This window comes from Diabrotica virgifera, chromosome 9 (assembly GCF_917563875.1).
Source record: "Diabrotica virgifera virgifera chromosome 9, PGI_DIABVI_V3a".
NCBI classification, from domain to species: Eukaryota; Metazoa; Arthropoda; class Insecta; order Coleoptera; family Chrysomelidae; genus Diabrotica; species Diabrotica virgifera.
In genome coordinates this window covers 58,821,935-58,839,200 of record NC_065451.1, presented here as the reverse complement: position 1 = coordinate 58,839,200, position 17,266 = coordinate 58,821,935, and the positions used below count along the sequence as shown (strand labels likewise).

Sequence of the window (17,266 nt, the reverse complement as noted above, 5' to 3'; positions counted from 1 at the left end):
TTTGTCAAATAATTTAATTTAATAAAATTTTTTGGACACCCTGTATAAATAATTATGTAAATGTTTATATTATGATAAGAGAATTGAAGAACCTTTCAAATGAGCTAGCACACGACTCCTATTCTCGTTTAAAAAAATCATCGATTACGTTATCACGTCCAGATGGATGACGTCACTAGTATACCATATATGCCACAATATCATAACTTAAAAATAAAAATCGACCTGTTTCGGGATTTTTCCTTAAAGTCGCCGGTTTACGAAATAACGAATTTATTCCTTTCATTTGCACCATACTGTCGGTGGAAAATAGTGTCGCGCACGCTTGATTAGCAATTAAAAAACAAAGGAGTTTTGAATATTGTATTGCCAAAAATTCTTCGGGATTTCATTAATCAATGTTTAAAAAATATCTACCTACCTTGGCAACATTAAAATTTTCAGTTTTTCACATAGTTTTTGAGGGTTAAAAATGGCCGATTTCGCAATTTTTAAATTTTTAATCGCTTATATGTCAAAAACTAGCATTTTTAGAGAAAAGTCACTAAAGACCTTTTCTGTTTGGAATGATCCAGGAAACGTAAAAAAACTTTTTTCCATGCAAAAAAAATAATTTTAAGAAAAAAACAAAAAAAAACGTTTAAAAAATTTTGACCACCTTTTGGTCCTGGCAACATGCAAATTTGTAAAAAGGAGTCCTTTTTGAGTAAGATTCTGCAAAAAATCAGAATTAGAATATTTTTCCTAGCGGATGCGCAGTGGCTTTCTGGACTAAAATAACCTCACCAACTGGGTTGCCTTCTCTCTATAAATTCTAACGTTGACTCGATTTCCAAATCTTCTCTTGTTTGAGTGTTCCGTAGTCTATCTCTTTTGGTAACTCCTCGAACTCGTCTAAGGTATTTCATTTCTACTGCCTGTATTTTACTCTTTTGTCGTTCTGTTAGTACCCATGACTCGGAATGGGACGTTTCGATGCCGCCGGTTCATCGCCGGCCGTTTCGATGCCGCCGGTTTATCGCCAGTCCATTTGATCGCCGTCATATCTCGCATTTCCTAGAATTCCTAATTAGTAGTAAAAATAACTAATAATTGTAACTGTCGAAAATTCGGAAATATATCAGATAGCGATTAGTTGACTGGCGATGAATCGGCCGGCATCGGCATCGAACTGGCGGCATCGAAACGGCGGCGATGAAACGTCCTAGACCCCCCATGACTCGCAACCAAAGGTTACCCCAGGCTGTGGGTGAAAAAACGTGATATAATTCAGGAATTTTTGAAACCTATCAGGTGTTGTAAAGGACGATGCCAGGAATAACTTCATTAATAAATTAATTCGGAATAGTTAATTCATCAGTCTGTTTTTGTGATAATGTTTCGATTAGAGATTTGAACCATATTTTCTTTGAATGCAAAATTAATGAGAGATATATAAATCAATTGTATTACAATTTACGACAAACACAAGTTCATTTTCCAATTAGTATAGAATATCTACTAAGTTGTCATAAAATGGAAATATTTAAATTACTCATAAACTACTTGAAAGAAACAAATATAGTCATTTGAGTCAGATAGGTGGGAAAATAACAAAACTAATAAATTGAGGTAAAAATAAAATAAAAATCTGTGGCTAACGGACCCGCATCCGAGCCATTTTTTCACACACACCCCCACACACACACACACACACACACACACACACACACACACACACACACACACACACACACACACACACACACACACACACACACACACACACACACACACACACACACACACACACACACACACACACACACACACACACACACACACACACACACACACACACACACACACACACACACACACACACACACACACACACACACACACACACACACACACACACACACACACACACACACACACACACACACACACACACACACACACACACACACACACACACACACACACACACACACACACACACACACACACACACACACACACACACACACACACACACACACACACACACACACACACACACACACACACACACACACACACACACACACACACACACACACACACACACACACACACACACACACACACACACACACACACACACACACACACACACACACACACACACACACACACACACACACACACACACACACACACACACACACACACACACACACACACACACACACACACACACACACACACACACACACACACACACACACACACACACACACACACACACACACACACACACACACACACACACACACACACACACACACACACACACACACACACACACACACACACACACACACACACACACACACACACACACACACACACACACACACACACACACACACACACACACACACACACACACACACACACACACACACACACACACACACACACACACACACACACACACACACACACACACACACACACACACACACACACACACACACACACACACACACACACACACACACACACACACACACACACACACACACACACACACACACACACACACACACACACACACACACACACACACACACACACACACACACACACACACACACACACACACACACACACACACACACACACACACACACACACACACACACACACACACACACACACACACACACACACACACACACACACACACACACACACACACACACACACACACACACACACACACACACACACACACACACACACACACACACACACACACACACACACACACACACACACACACACACACACACACACACACACACACACACACACACACACACACACACACACACACACACACACACACACACACACACACACACACACACACACACACACACACACACACACACACACACACACACACACACACACACACACACACACACACACACACACACACACACACACACACACACACACACACACACACACACACACACACACACACACACACACACACACACACACACACACACACACACACACACACACACACACACACACACACACACACACACACACACACACACACACACACACACACACACACACACACACACACACACACACACACACACACACACACACACACACACACACACACACACACACACACACACACACACACACACACACACACACACACACACACACACACACACACACACACACACACACACACACACACACACACACAGGAATAACTTCTACTAAAATGTAACCAAAAATATTGTGCGCTTTTTTTTATTGCGATTTTCATTTGTTAAATTTGCAATTTTTAATGATTTTTAATTTTGTAGCTTAGGATATTAATTCTAGAGAAAAACTTTTTAATAGAAAGTTGTTGTGGGCCGTTTTTTACAATTTCATTATTTATTGTAAAAATAATTTTTTTTATTTTTTAAAGCTTTAAAATGAAGATCTTTCAATTCAAAACATAAAAAAAATTGTAAAGCCCGATTAACGAATTTGTTGCTTAGATATTATAAATTGTTTATCCCAAGAGGTCAAACGTCGAAGGCAATAACTTTTTGAAAATAAAAATCGTAGAGAGTTGGTGAAACATCCAATCTCCTTCTAAAGAGTTTTATTTTCATATTCTGATGTAAATAAATGCGTAAAACATTTTTAAACCTCTAATTTTTTGGTTTGAAAATAAGGGGGCAAATTGCGTTATAATCATTTAGAGCTGAAACGGCCCTGTACATCCTATGAGTTTCTAACTTACAGAATATTGTTGCTAAAGATAAAACGAAGAATTACAGAAAATAAAAAATTTCTACGACCAACTGAAGCCGAGATAATTTTTGGGTTTTAAAATAAGGGGAAAAATTTCGTTAAAATCATATAGAGCTGAAGCGGTCCTGTACATCCTATGAGTTTCTAACTTACAGATTATTGTTGCTGAAGATGAAACGAAGATTTATAAAAAAATAAAAATTTTCTACAACCAACTGAAGCCGAGATAATTGTTTTTTTTTTCTTAAATCGTAGTGCCTTTATTTTAAACAATTAAGAAATTATTTTGAAGTCATTGACTAAAAAAAGACTTATATTATCTTAAAATAAAAATTACTATAAAATATAATTACATTTAATTATTAAAAATTATTTTTAAAATCGGTGCTTTTGCAAGTGGCCGAATTTTGCAAATCGCCCGGCTAGCTTCAAATCCGCGCGCTCGGAAAATTTTTACTCATTGATCACTCTATGATCTTATGATCTTATCTGAGTGGTATTCACTCGCTTATCGTATCTGTATTTGGATCTAACATCCGATTAGATTCAAATTACCATATAACTTCAGTGCTTGCTTACTAGTTAAAGTAAATATAGATTTAGTGCAATTTAAGAGGCAGAGTAACTGCAGTGTCTTAATAATTATACTACCTACAACTATTTCCAAAAAAAGAGCAATCTATGGGCTATCAACCTCAAAAATATCTTCATCTGTGTTTAAGGCTAACCTCCGATGTAATCTCATCAGCGATTTCATTAATATAACTTTTTATTCATTAAATAAGAACTTTTCATTGTCAAACCTTAAGTACAAACATTCACTAATTCATTAATAGCTGTGCGATTGGCTTTTTTTTTTTTAGAAAACCAAGTGCGGGGTGGTTTTTGATCTTTGAACTGTAAACGTTTGTTAACTTTGTATGCTTTGCATTTAATTTTATTATATCTTTGTACTTTATATTTTCTATCAATCGTTAGATTTACCATATTAGTTATCTCGAGATAAGCCCTAAAACAGTAAAGAGAGATTTTTCATGATAGATGCTTGATTTGATTTTTTTTTAATTCATAACCAGGTTCTCTTTACTGTGTTTTTAATTGTGCATGATTTTGTCATAATATGATACTTGTATTTTGATTCTATCATAATCATTGTTTATTTCTAACTGTACACAACAACACATTAATTGTTGGTGCAGTTTTGATGGGTGTGTAATGTTTTCTTTTTATTTCTTGTGTTTTTTGGGAGTCACACTTCTGGTGAACCATTTGTACAATATTTTTTTTTGTTTATTTCACGTGTTTTATTTATCTACTCCTAATAAGTTCCCTGATAAGAGATTATCTCTAAATATCTACTAATTAACTGTCTATATCTTTTCTTGTATTTGGTCTCAGAACCTCATTATCTTTCCTTACCTACCTGTTTTCGTTTCTAAGGTTTCTGAATTTTCCCCTTGCAACCCCAAAAAAGTTAAGTGGTGCCCTGTATCTCTTCTCTTATCTTAGGTAATTTTACCTATCTATCTTTTTATCTGTTCCTCTCTCTTCTATAATCTACCTTCTCTTGGCTTATCTTTACCTATTTTTTCTATTGACTCCCTTCTACGTTCCAAAAGCTAGTTTCGAACCCACGACTCGCTTTCCACCTACCATCTGGCTGTCGTCGCAGTGTCTCCATTGATGATCTTTCTAGCACCATCCAAAAAGAGGTTTCCGAGGTTACAATAGTTCTTATAACAGACAAATTAAAAGAGATTAGAACTATGCTTACTGAATTACCTAGATGCCGCCTGTAAGAAACTTGGTTTGAACATAAATTTTGGAAAGACAATACATAACGAACCTGGTAGCAAGCGAAAATCCAAAAGTCGACCGCAAAAAAATGGCATTAATTCATAAATATAAATACTTGGTGCATGCAATCCAAAGTGCAAGGGACAATCAAACTACAGAACTACAAACAAAAATCACCTTATCTTGGGCCTAATATGGAGCTCTATCAGATATCATCAAGAGTAACATGCCAGATTATCTGTAAAAGAAGACGTTCGTCTAATGTATGCTTGCAGTCATGATTTATGCCGCCAAAACACTATCGTTAACTCAGGCCACAGCAACCAAACTTAGAGTCTCCCAAAGAATACTGGAACGGTCACTACTGGGATTTACTGTCAGAGACAGGGATAGAAAGGAGGAAATAAGAAAGACATGCGTCACAGATGTCATAGACCGAATAGCATGGATCGCATTTTTAATGTTCCAGTCAAATGTCAGGGTCAGGCCATGGAGTTGGGATGTCTATATTGTAAAATGGCGTACATGCTATCCTCACCCAAAACATGAGCCCAAAATATGAGCGGGAATACAAAGTGTAACATTACTTATACGCTTATGAAACGCGCCTGACGGATCGTAAGGGCCTTCACATTTTACTCATTTTCAACTAGTCTTGAGTGAAACGTCTTTACTCTTTCCTATCAGCCTCTCTTGGCTAACTCTTGTTTTTTCCGACCCCCAATGGCTATTAGGTTTCCGTTTTCACTATATTTCTTTCGACTACATACTCTTCACCGAATGATTGCCGGTATAAGCAATCCCCCACTTACTGACCAACGGCTTTGGGCGGATGAGTTGGTAAGTGGTTGGCCACTCTTTTATTCTAGGGTCAAGAAATTGGCCCTAAAGTAAAATCACTGTATTAAAGGTCTAAAATGGCATTCTTAGACAATCATAATGGCATTTGAGAAAGCCCAAAGACACCTTACTGATCATGGAAGTCGGAAACTAAGATCCGGCAGGAGAGGTACACTTGAAGAATTTGAGGCCTCTCAGTTCGTCAGCAAACGAAACCCTCATAATCAGAAGGAAATCAATAAAACCATTGATTTAGAAAAAATAGAAAAAGGAAGAACCCTAAGACTGACCACATGGAGCGTGAAGATTTTGTATCAACCAGGTAAGCGCGATAACCTAACAGTTGAAATGGATCGCCTTAAGATAAATATATTCGGTATCAGCGACGTTTAATGGTACGATTCAGGAAAACTAATCACAAACAACGGCATGATGTATTATGTTGGTAACAATGATCCAAGACATTGATATGGAGTTGCCATACTTGTAGACAAAGAGACAAACAAATCTGTCGTTGGTTTTACCCCCTACTCAGATAGATTGATGATGATTCAGTTACAAACATTCTCTAAAAAGATAAACGTTGTCCAAATATATGCACCTACTGCCGACAAAGATGAGGCCGAGATAGAAAGGTTCTACATGCAATTAAACGAAATCATAAGATCCACAAAAAAAATGACATATTGTTGGTGATGGGAGATTTCAACGCCAAGATTGGAAAAGGAAAAGTGGATGGATATGTGGGAGAATTTGGCTTGGGAGAAAGAAATGAAAGGGGGGACAGACTTGTCGAATGTAGTAATGAATACCTTATTAAAATTACCTAAAAGAAGACTTTATACCTGAATATCACCGGCGGATTCGTAAAATCACATTGTAAGACAGATAGAGTACATTTTAATCAAATCCAGATATAAAAACACTATAAAGTCTGTGAGAACATACCCCGAAGCTGACATAAATTCAGATCATAATCCATTAGTGGGCGCAATTAAGATAAAATTAAAAGAGATCCAAAAACAAACTAATATACCACGATTTGACGTCTCAAATTTAAAAGAAGAACCTGTACGTCAGAGGCTAAAAGAAGAAATAAATGATAACTTAAATAAAATCAAACAAGACGTGATAAAAACAACAGATATTAATGACAAATGGAACATAATACAAGAAACGTTAGTAGAGGCGGAAAAGAAGATATTACCCACAAAAATAATAAAAAGACAGAGATGCATTACTTCAGAAATCCTAGAGCTAATGCAGGAAAGAAGGAAACATAAAGGCAGGAGTAAGGCAAAATACAAGGAAACCCAGAGAATAATTGGAAAGAATATAAAAGAGGCCAAATCTACCTGGCTGGCAAATCAATGTAGTGAAATAGAAGAATATTCTAAAAAGTGTGATAGCTTCAACATGCACAAAAAAATAAAGGAAATCACAAATACACAGCGAAAGATGGCCTTCTTAAAGACATAAATGAAAAAATTATTATAGAAATCAAAGAGAAATTGAAAAAGCGGAAGACATACATAACAGATCTGTTTGAAGATAATAGACAAGAAACGGAAGAAATCGACAGCGAAACGGGACCAGAGATCATAATGAACGAAATCGAACAAGCAATGCGAAACGCAAAAAACGGAAAAAACTGTAGGTCCAGACGAAATACCTGCGGAATTACTGAAATGTCTAGACGACGAAACTCTACCGGTACTACTGGATATGTTTAATGAAGTATATAAAACCGGAAAAATTCCTCAGGAATGGTTGGTGTCAGGGCCGCTGCTAAAGTGTTGGCCGCCCGTGTGCAACTTAAAATTTGCCGCCTCTTCCAACATTTTAGTCATTTTAACATAGGTACTAGTATTTAAATAAATGTGCAGGAGACCGTAATAGTCCTGTCGCCAGGGGGGGTACAACGGCCTCGTTAATTCAGATGGACTTACCCAAGTTTTTTTTATGTATTTTGACCCGTAGAACACGAATTTTTTGGGTAACAGTTGATCCGGATGTCGATAAGATTGTTATAGACCAAGAACTTGAGGAATCAAATAACAGCGATTTTTGGCAAAACAAAACAATATTTTGTATTTTTTGGGTCATTTTAAGCAAAAAATATTTCTACAAGTTTTTTAGTAGGATGCACAGTTTTCGAGATAAACGCGGTTGAACTTTCAAAAAATCGAAAAACTGCAATTTTTAAACCCGAATAACTTTTGATTAAAAAATAAAATAGCAATTCTGCTTAGCGCCTTTGAAAGTTCAAGTCAAATTATGTCGGTTTTGATTATTTGCATTGCTAAAAATTTATTGTGTTATTGTTAAACAAAGCTACAAACCACTAGTGCGTGAGTGATGTTTCTATGATTTCTCATTTAAAATCGAACGAGTAGGTAGAATAGGTACTAGTGCAATCAAGACTATTTCTACGTTACATGCGTTAAAACGCATGTAAAAGCACGGGAAACCCTACGTGTTTATAGCTTTGTTAAACAATAAAAAAATAAATTTTTACCAATGCAAATAATCAAAACCGATATAATTTGACTTAAACTTTCAAATGCGGTAAGCAGACTTGCTATTTTATTTTTTAATCAAAAGTTATTCGGGTTCAAAAATTGCAATTTTTCGATTTTTTTAAAGTTCAACCGCGTTTATCTCGAAAACTGTGCATCCTACGAAAAAACTTGTAGAAATATTTTTTACTTAAAATGGCCCAAAAAATACAAAATATTGTTTTGTTTTGCCAAAAATCGCTGTTATTTGATTCCTCAAGTTCTTGGTCTATAACAATCTTATCGACATCCGGATCAACTGTTACCCAAAAAATTCGTGTTCTACGGGTCAAAATACATAAAAAAAACTTGAGTAAGTCCATCTGAATTAACGAGGCCGTTGTACCCCCCCTGGCGACAGGACTATAACGCGTATACAAATAATAATTGCTCTGATCTCGACGTTACTTTTAGACCTGGATCCCGTGTATAAAAAAAGTTATTATTGTCAATAATATGTCAATAATAATAATTATACAGGAATGCGATCTTGCACTATTTAATACCTACATGTGTAAGTTTTGTTTACAAGACTACTTACAAGTGGGCCTGGATCCAGCGTACCAAAAAATAGTTGATTAATAGCAAGCTGAAAATTTGTTAATAGCTTAACGGTGTCTAGTCGGACAAACTTTGATGTTTGGGAACACTGTAACAGGGGAAGTTTTAATTGTGGAACAGGTTAAAAATTTGGAACATCAGACTACGAAAACGTTCCATGCATTTTGTAGGACATAACTTCCAATTGATTTGTTACCATTTCATTAAACTCCCATGCAAAAATCAGACTGGTGTTTATCACCAACTGGGCATTGGGCATATTAATGAGTGGAACACGAAGAACATTTCAAATGACAGGAATCATGTTGGTTAATAATAGCAGTCTGATTTTTGAATGAGAGTTTAATGAAAGGGTAACAAATCAATTGGAAGTTCTGACCGACAAAATACATGGGACGTTTTCGTAGTCTGACGTTCCAAAGTTAAAACTTCCCCTGTTCCAGTGTTCCCATACATCAAAGTTTGCTCGACTAGACAATGTTAAGGAATTAACAAATTTTCAGCTTGCTATTAATCAACTTTTTTTTGGTATGCAGGATCCAGGACTATTTGAAATACAGTAGTGTGCAAAATAAACGGGCATACTATGTATGTACTATAATATATATTACCGTATATTACAAACAAAATCGTTTATCAAAAGCGTGTCTAAAATCATCAAATTCTCAACTTAGGCTGAACTATAACCCATCTATAACAAAAGACCGATAATCATAAAGGAACAATATTATAACAGAGTAACCATCGAGTAATAAAAAAGATTGTTTTACCATCGACTAATAAAAAATACTTTTATCTACTCTATGTCATATTATGTATAAGTTTTTAGTTTGTGAAACCTGTCATTGTAGATAGCAGTGCGTAAAGGATTTAAAATGTGTGTGAAGTAACAATGTATTTTAAATGTGATTTACTTTTTCGCACTGTTTTTAACTTTCGCGTTGTCATGGTGACAATCCTTAACTTTCGCGTTGTCATGGTGATGACAATATGAGCAATGAATTACAACACAAGTTTTGACAGTTTTGTGGTTTGAAAGTAGTTAGGATTTTTACATGTCAATGTTCTAAAAATTGTAGAATAGAAATGAATTCCAATGACGAAGAGTTACAGCTTTTTTATTTGTTTATCGTAGATAACATATTGTATGAAACTGTGCGTGAAGTACTTTTTGCGAACTTACGCGATTTATAGCACTCGCTCCGTTGTCGCTCGTGCTCTAAAAATCGCGTGCGTTCGCAAAAAGCATACTTCACGAACTGTTTCATAATTAACTATTTTATTACTCAATGAGAGCAACTTAACGAGCACTTATCTAAATTCTCGGAAAGTATCCTATTGTCGTATCGTACTCTCTTAACAAATCATAAATGTTCAGAATTTGAAAAAAATCGCATATTATGAACCACGTAGATAAAAATATCTTAAGTCCGAAAGCCGCCAGCAACTTTGAATTAAAAAGCTTTCCCGGAACTACTTTATGACTGCAGCTGCAAAAGGGCAGTTCATATAATAAATAACATTTTCTGGCATTTTTGTTTAGATTGTTTGGAATATTAGAGTTTATAGAAATATCTGACTCATTACTATTTAATTTTTTGAATTTATTTCCATTTTAAAAAAAGGATTATTATCAGTAGCCTGCTTTTGGCCGCCCCTATAATCGGCCGCCCGTGTGCGATGCACACTTTGCACACATGGTAGCTGCGGCCCTGGTTGGTGTCCACCTTTGTAACAATACCAAAAACAATATATGCCAAAGATTGTTCGGACTATAAGACAATATCACTAATAAGCCATACCCTCAAAATATTTCTAATGGTGATTCATTGACGATTATACAGAAAGCTAGATGTCGCCAACTTGATAACTCCAAAATTGACGTTTTTGAGATAACTAGTTCACAAGATGTATTTTATTGGCCTCCATATTGTGTAAAAACTTAATAACCAGCTCCAAACGGGTTAAGTATTTACTTATGATTGACGAAAGTTGATAAAACTCAAATACCCCTAATATTCGGTGCTAAAACTTGAAAAGACAAGTTATCAAATTATTTTTTAATCGAAAAATCGTGAAAACGATATACACTGAATGCTACAACTAGCTAACTCTAGTTATCTAGTTATAGCACGTGTTTTTCTGAAACCATTGAGCTTACCACGTAATTACTATCTGTTTATTCGGTTCATGTTAATGCAAAAAGTCGAGAATTGTTACTAGATCTGGCAACCCCCATGGCAAAGGGCTAATTTTCACCAAAATAATGCTTAAAATATTAGTTTTGGTAAAAAGTTCATTTAGATGCAACTTGGCACGACATGCGACATTACCAAATGCAGTGCCGGTTTAATCTAACTTCGGGCCCTGGGCGCTGGAGGTTTAGGGGCCCCCTTCATTGCTATTCGTTGTCAGTTATTTAACAAGAAAGCATATGCATTAACTATGCAAATGAAATAACACATAGAGCAAAGAAATCAAACAAGTAACAAGTTATACTATGCGTTAGCCCTAATACTGGGACAAAGAGAACTTACAAGAGACACAAAAATAAAAATATATAACACAATAGTGATACCGACTGTGCTCTATGCAAGTAAAAACTGGACAAATCTGTAAAAACATAAGAGCAGGATAAATGCAATGGAGTTGAGACATTTAAGAAGGATAGTTGGAAAGACAAAATGGGATAGCTTAAGCAACGAGGCTATTGGGAGTGGCCAACCAAGAACCAATAATGAATAAACTAACAAAGAGACAAATGAACTGGTATGGGCATTTGTCTACGAAGTCTACGAAGCAAAGAACATCGTAAAAAGAAAAAGAGGCAGAACAAGATAAAAATGGATATAGCAAGTAGCAGATGCAGAAAAAATTAAAGAAAAATCACTCGTGTAATTGAAAATAATGGCAGAAAACATGAAAGAATGGAAAATATGGGTGAATGGAAATTAAAATGTTCTTCTTCCTTGTGTGTCGTGCTTGGTTTCAAGCGTTGGCTATCGTCGTATTAACAAGCTGATGAAATGTTTCTCGGTCGGCAGCTATATGAAACAATTCCTCGACCGTTCGACCTGTCCACTGTCTAATGTTACGCAGCCAAGACAATTAATTGTTTTCTTCCAACCCAGCGTTTTCCTTCGATTTTGCCCTGAATGATCAACCGGAGTAAGCGATATTATATGACCGAACTAATGAACCTTTCTCATTTTTATGACGTTGATGAATTCTCGCTCTTTGTGCATGGTCTCCAGCACACGTTCGTTGGATATGTGTGCTGTCCATGGGATTCTGAGTATGCGAAGGTAACACCACAACTCGAACGTTTGTTGAGATTCTTCACTTTTGTTGTCCAAGTTTCACATCCATAGAACAAAACGGACCAGACGTAGCACTTCAATACTATTAGAGTGTGGTCAATGAAAGACTTTTACTGCACAATACAAATCAATGCAAATTAAAATAGCGAGCCCAAATCCGACACTCCCATAGGGTAAAAGGAAGGGGAGAAAGAAAGAAATCAGTAATGGTATCAGCGTGTTAAATATAAAATAAAATAAAATATTACTTCTTACCTCTCAATTTGTTTAGCAATTAATTTAGTCACTTTCGCATTAAGACTTAACGGCCTATTATGTCAATCCTAATAATAATTCTTGTAAACTATACAAGAAAATCTATACTGTAAACACTATCTTGTAAACTATACTGTAAACACAGACTAGGCATTAACTATTTAAAATATCGACCGAGAAAAACACCTGACTCGTTTGCTCCTTATCATGATCTCTACGAATAGTGTGTACTCTTCCGTGTCTGACAAAAATCCATTTAAAAAAATTGAACAAAATATTCTACAATTTCATTATTAGGTCGTTTTGAAACAGTAGTATGTATTGTTTCGGTGTTGGGATTTTCGTGTAATGTATTCTTTATCTATATTATATATTATAAATGCTATTTATTGTATTATGTAGGTATAATATCTATCTACCGGCGCTCGCTGTTATGACCTTTGTTTAGCTAATTGTCCATTTACCGTTAGCTGTGTGTGGCCACAGTATAATGCCAAATTGCAATTTTTGCAATTGATTTACTTTTGAATATTTGAAATGGTGTGTACCTATTGTTTGGGTATTGGCATTTTCGAGTATAATCTATTCTTTATCTATAAATTAGATTTATGTACATATATCTATTTTTGTCTTTCGTTTAATATCAAATTATAATCCTATTTTAAAAGAACTTATTTTAAAGTCCAAAAGTGAGATAAATTACTATTTAAGCCCCACAATTCAAAATGAAATTATTAGTTTACTTGTAAAACACTGCAGTTAGGGAAAAAATTGTCTCAGAAACTAAAAAACTCCGTTTAAGCGATTATTTTGGATACAATTCGAGACATGGCTAAATCTGACAACTTTCTGTAGTTTTTGGAAAAGGGACCCGCCATAACCATTGACACGGGCCCCTATGGGGCTAGGCTACGCCACTGTGTATAGACGTGAAGAGATGTAACAAGAGAGCATAGGAGCTTGCAGTGTATTAGCTTATCTACAGATGAGATTATTTTCGGAAAATATGTAGATTAATTAGCGATTTTATTTTTTTATAACTGAAAGGTACGGATCCCTTCGGGCCCCTCCGGGGCCCGGGCCCCTGGGCGCCCGCTCCAAGCGCCCAGTGGATAAACCGGCACTGACCAAATGTTAATATTATGGTAGTGCTAAAAGTAGATAACTTTAATTTTTCATGTTATTTTCCATATTGGAAAACAAATTTGCATAGTGTTCCTAAATAAATCAGTAGCCAAAAAGTTAACGAACAGTATTTTAGTGCTGCAGAGTGAATTCCGTATTTACCAACATCATGGTAGCAGCACAAATATCTTTAAAATCTTTAAACCCATTTATCTCAGAACTACTAATTTCGAGTTATCAAGTTATAGTATTAAGGCGACGAATGATATGGATGATACCCAATTTGGGTTCCGCAAAGGACTTGGAACACGAGAGGTATTGTTTGCGTTCTCTCTCAAAGATGCTTAGATATGAACCTGGATATTTATTCCTGTTTCATCGACTTCGAAAAAGCGTTCGACAGGGTCCGACATGAAAAACTAATATAATTACTGAAAAACAGAGATATAGACAGACGAGATTTATGAATTATCATCAATCTCTATTAGAATCAAAAGGCCAATATAAAGATAGAATAACAAGAATCCGAGAATATTGATATAAAGAGAGGAGTAAGGCAGGGTTGTGTTCTGTCGTCGCTACTGTTTAACCTGTACAGTGAAGCCATATTTCAGGAAGCGATAGCGGAGCTAAGTGATGGAATCTCTATAAACGGAAGAATAGTAAATAACGTAATATTCGCTGATGACACCGTTATAATGGTAGACGCCATGGAATCGCTACAAAAATTGCTAAATAGAATTAACGATTATTGTTATTCAGTGGGTTCAAAGGATTGCCAATGTTGAAGTGCTACGACGTTTAAATAAGGAGTTAGAAATTATGAAAAGTATAAAAACTAGACAACTGGAATATTTGGGTCACATTACCAGAGGAGAAAAACATGAGTTGCTGAGAATTATTATGCAAGGAAGGATCAAAGGAAGAAGAAGCATAGGAAGAAGAAACATCTCCTGGCATAGGAACCTTAGAGAATGGTTTAACTGTAGTTCATTACAACTATTCAGAGCAGCAGTCAACAAAGTGACCATAGTTATGATATCCAACCTCCGATAAGAGAGAGAGAACTTTAAGAAGAAAAAGTCAAATGTCATCTCTACGGATGTGAAACCAGGAGAGTGACAAAAACCCTTACAGACAAACTTAGACCTTACTTAACAAACGTCTGCGAAGAATTGTTCGCATTTTTTGGTCTAACATCATCAGAAACGAATATCTACTACAGCTGACTGAATAAAAGAGTATACACACTCTGAAAAAATAGTTCCAGTATGTATTGCAAAGACTGCCTTAAGTGGAATCCCTAAGGAAAAAGAAAGAGAGGTCGCCCAGCACAAACTTGAGAAGATCCATCATGGACGAGATAAGAGGAAAGGAAAGTCTTGGAATGAGCTGAAGACCTTAGCGCAAAATAGAACCCGATGGAGCGTTTTCACTGAAGCTCTATGCTCCACTTAGGAGTTCTGGTTTAGCCTGCAGCCAGTGCAGTTAATAATTCACACTGTTGACGATTAACTTATTAGTTCTTATTATTCATTACTTTGTATAATTTAAATCAGTCATATTTTAACAAAACATCTAAAAAAAATTATATATTTTTTTGTTTCAGAATTATGGTGCGTGTGTCTGGTTGGAATCTAAAGTCGTAAGTAATAGACTATTAATTTATATATTTTTTATACGTAACAGCAAGAGTAGTGTCAAACACGTTTCTTTTTTTAATAAATCTATTAAGCATTGTGGTTTTTCAGATTAACCTGGATATGGTTATGAACAAGGCACTGTTGGACATTTACATGCCTAGGAAAATTATGGAAGACGAATACATCGGTTATTTGCTGTGTGCTAAAGAAAATAGAGAGAGTAAGTATAGACTAGAATGGGAAAATTTAATAAAAAAACATTCCGAGAGTTATATACAGTGAACACGTTTAGGTGGAATACATTCATTTTCTTGATAATGGTCCATTTTGGAACAAAATTCCGAATCAGGTTGAGTTTTATTTTTGAATTATGATTTTTTGGCATGTATATCAGACTAATGACGTCATCAGTTTGGGTGTGACGGTTTTTTTGTATAAATTAATTGTAAAATGTTTATTTCATAAATAAACATTGCTGTTCCATTAAATTCAATGTTCAAACTGTTAAGAGACAGGTGGGTGGCAGCTTTAACATTGAATTTAAGCGAATAACAATGTTTATTTGTCAAATAATAATCTCTTTCTGTTTTCTGACAGAACTAAAATGTATTTTGAATTAAATGAATTACATACATTCTTCTTTTTGTCTCAAGTAATTTAATTTAAAAAACCCTGTATAAATAAATGTGTTAATGAATATATTACTGAATAGAGAATTAAATACCCCTTCAAATAAGCTATACCACGCTCCCTACTCTTATTTAAAAAAATCGTCGATTATGTCATCACGCCCTGATGGATGCCTTCACTAATATGATATATGTGCCAAAAAATCATAAATTAAAAATAAAAATCTACCTCGTTCGGTATTTCTTTCATTTCGACAAAATTAATTTATTTATTCCAAACTAAACATACTAACTGTCCTATATATTAGTATATGTAGCACATTTTTTGAGGAGTTCGTCTATTCACTATAAAACCAATAATAATAGTCCATTCATTAAAGGTAAAATATTGCAAAACCTTTAAATTTTAAAGAACCGCTTGGATTGACAAGTAATTTGGCATACACACAGCTAACAAGTCAAAGAAAAAAAAAGTGATATTGTGCCGATATGTGCTTTTGCCCTGGGGGTGGTTTTCACCCCCTCTTGGGGGTTAAAAAATATTCGTCCAAACAAAGTCCGGAAATGCGTAAACTGGCTAATTTAAAGTAACTTTTGTTCTATAGAGTTTTTTCACTAAGTCAATACTTATCGAGTTATTTGGCAGTGAATATGTTCATTTTTTCAACAAAATAACCACGATTTTAGACGGTTTTTCGCAAATAACTCAAATTGTAAGTATTTTG

At 35.6% G+C, this 17,266-nt stretch overlaps 2 protein-coding genes across 4 annotated transcripts in view; one reads left to right on the top strand and one right to left on the bottom strand.

Moving 5' to 3' along the window:
- LOC114339168 (dynein axonemal heavy chain 1-like) overlaps positions 1 to 17,266 on the bottom strand; it is a 1,269,803-nt gene that overhangs the window by 513,500 nt on the left and 739,037 nt on the right. The gene's annotated exons all lie outside the window — the stretch shown is intronic.
- Positions 1 to 17,266, top strand: part of LOC114336479 (uncharacterized) — a 101,838-nt gene that overhangs the window by 32,356 nt on the left and 52,216 nt on the right. Inside the window, exons 3-4 of the mRNA XM_028286853.2 lie at positions 15,879 to 15,914; positions 16,021 to 16,132. Coding sequence (XP_028142654.1) covers positions 15,879 to 15,914; positions 16,021 to 16,132 — 148 coding nt within the window. The remainder of the gene's footprint in view (positions 1 to 15,878; positions 15,915 to 16,020; positions 16,133 to 17,266) is intronic.